The 8,310-nt window shown below is 48.1% G+C and overlaps 1 protein-coding gene across 2 annotated transcripts; it reads right to left on the bottom strand.

Annotated features, from left to right (window-relative positions):
* Positions 1 to 360: 360 nt before the first annotated feature.
* LOC138364287 (uncharacterized) lies at positions 361 to 7,964 on the bottom strand. 2 transcript variants are annotated; one of them, XR_011228398.1, is made up of 3 exons: positions 7,834 to 7,964; positions 1,793 to 1,995; positions 361 to 1,284 (listed from the first exon to the last, which is right to left on the bottom strand). XR_011228398.1 is itself a non-coding variant. In XM_069323868.1 (3 exons), the coding sequence occupies exon 1, from the start codon at positions 6,676 to 6,678 to the stop codon at positions 5,686 to 5,688; it is 993 nt and encodes a 330-aa protein (XP_069179969.1). In that variant the 5' UTR covers positions 6,679 to 7,822; the 3' UTR covers positions 361 to 1,284; positions 1,793 to 1,995; positions 2,202 to 5,685. The 2 variants fall into 2 exon arrangements, 1 of the variants encoding a protein (XP_069179969.1); XM_069323868.1 differs by lacking the exon at positions 7,834 to 7,964 and adding an exon at positions 2,202 to 7,822.
* Positions 7,965 to 8,310: the final 346 nt, after the last annotated feature.

The raw sequence follows: 8,310 nt of genomic DNA, 5'->3' as shown, positions 1-8,310 counted from the left end.
GCAAGTTACAATCTTGATGAGCTAGTTACAAAATTCAATATAATTAAGTCGTCACATCAACAATGGGTTCGAGATCGACCTCAAGTACAGGTTCTAAATTAAGCAACTGACATATGTGGAGAGCTAGTGTCAAAATTTATATGTTTGTCCTGCACACCGCCCCCCATCCAGTGGGCAGCGGTGGATAGGTTACAATCACTTAGTTACTACCTACAGTTAGCAAACTGGGGATATTTGGCTAAAATTTCTGGTAGCAGATCATTTTGAATGAAATATTGACACCTCGCTGGAACATTGGTTATAGAATTGTCTCTAAATTCACGTATCTTTCTGACCAGGGGAAAAAAGACACAGGCCGAATGGGCTTAAATTTTTTATTAGTAAATTAAATTCTGCAGAACATGTAAATAATATAAGTAGGAATTAACAAATGTAACATGTCCATGTCTGAGGACTAATTAACTTAAAATGTAACCCCGTAGTAGTAAGCATAGCCTAGACATGGCAAACACGTTCTGCAGAAACCTAATGGCAGATGAAATATAATTAGAACTAGGTATAACAGTCAGGACACAAAGGGGAAATAAAGTGTATAGACACAACACTTAACGGAGCCCTACCAAGACATAATGGGAAATCCTAGAATTAACAGGCGGGCAGAAAATACCTAGTGACTGGGGAAAACTGATATGACAAGTGGGAGAAGTTTTTCCCAGGGCGTGAAGCCGGCCGCCAAGGAATAAGAAGTGTTTCCTGACTCTTACTAGCACCTAGACTGGGCAAAGGATTAGCTGCAGACAGCGGGACACTTGGGGACCGGCGCTGCACCCCCACCGCAGGCCAGCTGGCCGGACCCCCCCCCCCCTCCGAAGGGCGAGGCCCGCTGGTCGCAAGGAGGCTTCAGAGTGGCAGAGCAACAACGTCCCGGACGTAGTCAGCTGGGGGTTCCAGCTGGTTGCTGGACCCGCCATTTTCTCCGATGGCGAGCCCGTCAAGAGAGCCGAGTGGCCCTGTCAATTCTAAATGTAAGAGGGCGTGGTCGGCTGAAGGCGAGCCTAGCTCTGCGAGGGCGGCGCGAATTAATCGCCCTGAAGAAGTGTTGCCTGTTCACTGGTGCACGGGCTGGGTAGAACTTGCCGGGGGGCGCTCGCTGGGCTAGGGTATGCGTGCGTCCTGCAATGTGCTTGTAGGATCCGAAGAGTGTTGATTCCTGACCATGTAAGCGATACCTGGTCCAGTCGGAGCGTGCGTCGATTTTTTGTCGCGTAGATCACCTCCCCCTGGCTGAAAGATATAAGGCAGTAAGGGTGGGCAGAAGCGGCATGCAGTGTTATCGTGACAGGCAAGAGCACAGACGAGAGGTAAACCCTAGCTGAATCAATACGGAGACGAAAAACGGGGGGAGGGAGCCCAGCAGCAGGAATTAAGAGATTCCTTAATTAACAATCCTGGATGAATAAGAGATTTCCGAATAACTATACTGTAGCAATGAAGGGGGCTAACAATTCTAAGAATCTTCCAGCAAACGGAAGGGGGAAGTACCTTTGCTAAGAGCAAAGGTGGGAGAAAGCAAGTAGGAGAACAGCAAGGAAGCACAAAGCAACTATAAACAGGGATAATAAGAAACACTATATATCTTGATAATATAATCAATACATATACCAAGAACGGGTATATACAACAAAGCAATATATACATAAACAATAAAATGGAATAAGAACCAATTTTTAAAGCCAAATCTATAACATGCTTGTGTCCGAAGCGGATGTAGAATGTGAGCAGGGAACATTACCCTTGGTCTCCATCCCATCTCTGCCTCCAGACGGGTGATAGGGCTGAATAGAAGCCAAGGAGTCTGCCTTAAGTGGCCGCTGAGTGTAGTCTTGTGTTGTCAATGAGCGTCTGCAAGCCGCAGCTAGTAGGCCGTGAACTTCGGCTACATCTTTTAGAACAGGAGCAAAGTGAAATCGACGGCAGGGAACTGGCATCCAGTAACTGTAATAAGGATAATATTAAGAATACAATGTCGTAAATAATCGTACAATGTAAGAATACAATGTAATATCGTAAATAACCGATGACGGCAAGTGCCGCAGAATGGAAGAAATTAAGAAAGCAACGCCAAACCATAATAACAATTTATATTCTTAATAAAATAATACTGGAATGACAGTAACGATACAGAATAATATTAATACTACCATATAGCCCAGCAAATAAGGGAAGATAATAGTATTAACATAGGCCCTGGGCGGCTGCATCCCGGCGCCGCTGCGTGCGTTGTAACGGTGATAAGAGGAATATCCGGCTCGCGTTCTCTTCCTCGCCGCAGTAGGGTGAGGTGGGTGGTGGTGGTGGTGGGGGGGGGGGTTTCCGGCTTGTCGTGGCTGCGAAAAAAGGGAACAGAAGAAGCCGACGTTGTGCGCCAAGAGGGCAGAGCACAGGGGAAGGAATAGCAGTTGGAGGTAAGGGCCCCTAACCTATTGAGATGAGGTTAAATTAAATAGAATACTATTACGTAGTAAGAAACAACAATGGCGAAGGAACAAGAAGAGTAAATTAGCCCAGAAGGGCGGATGGCCAAAGAACGTTAGCGACCGTATGGCCAACAACATGCTGGCTGACTGCTGGCCAACAACATGCTGGCCGACATCATGCTAACTGACTGGCTTATGCTTGCCGTATGGAAGGCCGAATGGCCAGTTTTTGCATGACACCGTGCGCGAGGCCATGCTAAACTTCTCTGTAGCATTCCAAATGTATCTTAATGTACTGCTGAAACGATGAAGAATGGGCGGTCAAATATAATGCACAATATTTAGAATATATAATGAGGGAAACGAGTGTAATAGGACGAAATAACCGGAGGAAAAAATGTGGGGGGGGGGACCCAACCCGAATGCACTGCAACTAGCGTACCCTAGCTGAAATTAACTGAATGGCGCAGAGGCAAAGCAATAGAATAATACAAATCCTAATTGAAAGTCCCTTAATATAACAAATTGAACGTGAAACTTAAGCAAAGTGTAAATTGCGGGAAAAATTTGCCGTATTAAATACGAATTATAATTGCGAGTCCAACAATAACAAATTTTTAGGCATGAGGCGAAAGCAATGCTATAAATTGCGGAAGTAATACAACTCATAACTGAAAGTCTAGCAATCATAAGTTATATTTTAAAATTGTTCACAAATAATATAAATTATAAATCACCAAAACGGCGTACCGCACGACGCCAGGGCGTCAAAGCTTAAGGTAGAGATAACTGAGACGGCGAGTAGCCACTCGCTCAGCCTAACTGGCCTTACCTAACAACTTAAACAAAGTCGAGCGAACAAGCATAAAATTCCACCGGGAAGTAAAACCTGCAGCTGGTGTTGGGAGGGCATCAATTGAATTAAACTGGGATAGGGTAAATGTAAACATTTAGGCCGTAAATGATAAACCACATAACGTAACCAGGAGAAACAACAAATATGCCGCAAGGCTACCCGTAATAACAGTAATAATTTACAGAGGAAACTAAACATAAATGCAGGGCCAGAAACTTAAAGCAGGAGACAAGGGCCCGTAACACCACGACTAGCACATCCTAACTGACTTTACTTAATAACTTAAGGCAAAGCAAAAGTTAAACAAACATACGTAAACACAGTAAAAGACGCATGCAACAAGACAAAGCATCCTGAGCGGGAATAAAGTGAGTAGGCTAGTGGTAAAAGCGAAGCCAGGGAAACTGAAGCAAGAGGCAAGAGGCCCGTGACACGGCAACTAGCACAACCTAGCTGGCTTAGTTAATAACTCAAATACAATAAGCACGGGTTTTATAAGTTAAAAGAATTATGCACGTGGGTAGTACCTGGACCTTAAACCCACATTAACGTAGCGTGTATAACACAAACACCAATAGTAAAAATTGTGCAAAATAATGGATTAACTTAATGACCGTTGCCGAATGTTGAACTGCAAAATCCTGCCATCAGCGGCTGGAACATCGGAGCTGGGCACCTGCAGCTGGACATCGACAGCTGGAGCATCAACATCTGATAAAGGGAGAAAAATAGCGGCAACTGGCCACCAGGGAAGACCTTAGTGGTAAGTAGAGGGCCAGCTGCAAGACAATTTAGGCTAAAGACTGGAATATAACTGTCCTAGAAAATAACGGGAACAATTCATGAAGCTGGGAAAGCGAGAAGTACAAAACTGAAAAGAGTGATAAATTGATGGGCGCAACGTCGGGTGGAACGCTTCAGCTGGAGGTTCATGACTGAAGCATCGGCTGCCGGGAAGCCTAAGATGGAACTGGGGCGTTAGCAGCTGTAACATCGTCTGCTGAAACTAGCTGAGTCTGTGAGGGCGCCCGCTGCAACAGCTACGGCCGAGCCACCAGCTGGCCCATCCTCTGCAGGAACAACACCGGCTGGGACGACGTCGTTGGAAAAGCCTAACAATGTAATAAATTATATTATATGAATAATCGTAAATAAATGGTGTAAATAATAAAATTATAAACCAATTATAACTATAATTAATTATAAATAATTATAAATTGCAAAACTAAGTATGCTCAAAATAAAGCTGGACTATAACTCGTTAGAGAAACGGGATTAACACTTTGAGCCGAGGTAAATACAACCAAATACAATAACGAAAAGGAGTGAAAAAAGACACGTCAGCTGGAACTTCGCGACCAGCGGCTAGGAGGCCGCTGTGACATCCGGGCTACACCGGGCAGACAACACGTCTGGATAAACCAGCGGCCTGGGAGGCCGCCTATTTATATGACCAAATAAATATAAAACTGAAAACATCGCCGGCTTAACTCGTCACAGGAAGGACGTCGGCTGGGAAGCCGCAGTACCTTCCGACTAAATTGAGGAATAACTGAAAGTCTTTAATACACGTCGTGACTGAAAGACACCCTAGTATAACCCAACTAGCTCATCCTAGCTGACTTAACTTAAACTCAATGACAAAAGCGGCAGTTACACAAACATAATTGCGGCACAAAAGTTAAATAAAACGTGGAGCAAACGCAATGCATAAATTGCAGTAACAAATTGCTGAGGGTAATTGACTCATAAATCAAGTGCAGGAATAATCTAAAGCCGGAGGCTTGCTCAATGCTAAATTGAGGAATAACTTTAGTCTTAATACACGTCATGACTGGAAGACTAAGGATATAACAAGTTATTTAAGTAAGCGTTTAGTTAATGATGGAGGAACGTAAATCACCAAAACAGGAGCGGGCTCCCGTTCACTAAATTGACATGGAAACGAATACCTATATATAATTACCTCTAAAACTAAAGGATCTAAATCCAGAGGCTTGCGCAATGCTAAATTGAGGAATAACTTGAGGAATAAATGAGGCAAGTCTTAATACGCATCATGACTGAAAGACTAAGAATATAACAAGTTATTTAAGTAAGGGTATAGTTAATGATGGAGGAACAATAATCACCAATACAGGAGCGGGCTCCCGTTCACTAAATTGACATGAAAATACGAATTCTTTTACGAAAATAGAATTTTTTTTTTAAGGCAAGGGGTGAAGCAATGCTATAAATTTCCTAAATTTGCCGCGTAATGAAACTAATCAAGCTGAAAGTCTAAATAAAGAAATGTAATAAAATTGAACAGAATTAAATAATAAATGACCGCAATAATTAGAATTAAATCCATCACTCGTTGTAAAATCTCTTGTATGTATGTACCTTACCTAAATAAACATTTGATTTGATTTGAAGTCGTTCAAGCGGCAGACCGCACGGCCAGGCATTAGGCTGGACGCTGAAAACTTGTGATGTGGAAGGGGCCGCATAACCGGGCACTCCAGGCAGACCAACATCTGGTACACGCGACCAAGGAAAAACACGGGAGGACTGTGCTACAGCATTCGAACGAAACGTGGTGGAATTGACGTACCGGGCTACACCGGCCAGACGAAAACGTCTGGGTACGAACGTGCCGGCTATACCAGCCGGACGAAACGTCTGGGAACAAATGTACCGGGCTACACCGGCCAGATGAAAACGTCTGGGTACGAACGTGCCGGCTATACCAGCCGGACGAAACGTCTGGGAACAAATGTACCGGGCTACACCGGCCAGACGAAAACGTCTGGGTACGAACGTGCTGGCTATACCAGCCGGACGAAACGTCTGGGAACAAATGTACCGGGCTACACCGGCCAGACGAAAACGTCTGGGTACGAACGTGCCGGCTATACCAGCCGGACGAAACGTCTGGGAACAAATGTACCGGGCTACACCAGCCAGACGAAACGTCTGGGTACGAACGTGCCGGCTATACCAGCCGGACGAAACGTCTGGGAACAAATGTACCGGGCTACACAGACCAGACGAAAACGTCTGGGTACGAACGTGCCGGCTATACCAGCCGGACGAAACGTCTGGGAACAAATGTACCGGGCTACACCGGCCAGACGAAAACGTCTGGGTACGAACGTGCCGGCTATACCAGCTGGACGAAACGTCTGGGAACAAATGTACCGGGCTACGCCGGACGGACGACAACGTCTGGGACAAACGACAACGTCTGGGACAAACGTGCGGGCTAAACCGGCCAGGCGAGAACATCTGGGGACGAACGTGCGGGCTATACCGGCCCGACGAGACGTCTGGAGACAAACATACCTGCAGGTATGTTACCATACAAACATACCTGCATACCTGATGAACGCAAAACACGCCTGGGCGCGCCCTGGCTCACCTAGACACCCCCAAACAGAACAGGGGACCATAGAACAGAACGGACCATAGAACGGTGGATAGCCTGGACCAAAACAGCAGGGGACGGGGAGGCACTCGGCTAAGCCCAACCTGACGTCGAGGTAGCCCCTAGGCAAAGAAGCCTCAGGGCCTGCCGACCGGGACACCGCCGCCAGGCGTGGGCGTCTCCAGCCCGTGGGCGTGAGGCAGGCCCCCCACAAGCGGGCACGCCCAGGTACGACATGAATGCAGACAGACCCCCGCCCCGGGGAAGGCCACACCGCTAATCCGCGTGGTTTAGCACCCAAGAGGGACAGGAAGGAAGCGAGACACAACCCAGGGCAAGCGCTCCTATGAGCGCCATGGCACGAGGGCGACACCTACCAGGCATGGGCCCCAAAGGTCGGGCCCAAGGAACATAGGACCACTGCAACCTGGCCTCGTGGCGCCCCCGCCAAGGGCCTACCATGAGGTGTTTCTGGGGCTTAGCGTCCCCGTGGCACGGTCGTCGACCAAGCCTCCTGGTAGCCGGACTGATCAACCAGGCTGTTGGACGCGGCTGCGTGCAGCCTGACGAATTAGTCACAGCCTGGTTGATCAGGTATCCGTTGGAGGCCGCCAGGCCGCTCACAGGGAGCCCGCCGTGCACGCCCATCTGGGCACGGCACGCACCATGGTCCTTGGCATAGGACCACAGCAACCTGTCCACGTGGGGGCGCCTCCAAGGGCGACGCCGGGCCGCTCGCAGGGGGCCCGGCCAGGCACGCACGTCCGAGCGGGGCACGAACCGGGGCCCCTAGGCGCACGCCTAGGGAACGCAGCTGACCAGTGCCCATAGTGCACGCCTGGGAGATAACACTACCAGAGCGGTTCACTCGGGACACGGCGCAAACACACGCCGACCCGGGGCATTGCGGCAGCAGCCGCTGCAGCACCTAGCACATACTGAAAGGCGCGCCTGCATATCTCAAGACAGGCAAACGTGCAGAAGGCACTAGGGAACTAAGGCGGCCCACGCGGACCGCGGGGAGAAGGCGCCAACACACGCCAGACACTGGACAGTCCTGACTAAACTTTAACAGAAATTTTTTACATTACCTTAGAGTAGGATGATTAGGGCAGGGGGGGCCCCTGCCGTATCGACAGACTGATGAATGCAGGACTGGTACTGGACCACGTGTCGTTGAGGCGCAGCGCGACGCAGTTTCGAGTACTGCGGCGGTCGGGTGAAAGTGAGGGAGAGCCCCTCTCTGCCTAGGAATTTATATGGCCCCAGACTTCCCGCGCATCTGCGCGGGGCGCACTGCGCAACTGTTTCTTTGTCCCCCTCTTCAGAAACATCTCCGCTTTGTATTTCAAAGCAGAGGCCATTTTTCGCACTCCATCACATAGTGATGGAGGGTGTGCGAATAATTTTGTTGGCACAGTTTACATTTGGTCAGGTCTACATCAGCAGATAATGAGAATTCCCAGAGATACTTGTAACCGAGTCTAAGCCGAGCAGCAGTAACATCTAGAAGTCTGCTGATTTTATTGGATGATCCATAGATGTGTGGCTCCTCTTGCATGATAGTA

The sequence above is a fragment of the Procambarus clarkii genome, chromosome 2, assembly GCF_040958095.1.
Source record: "Procambarus clarkii isolate CNS0578487 chromosome 2, FALCON_Pclarkii_2.0, whole genome shotgun sequence".
Lineage (NCBI taxonomy): Eukaryota > Metazoa > Arthropoda > Malacostraca > Decapoda > Cambaridae > Procambarus > Procambarus clarkii.
Note: the sequence above shows the minus strand (reverse complement) of the source record. Positions and strands in the feature narration are given on the sequence as shown.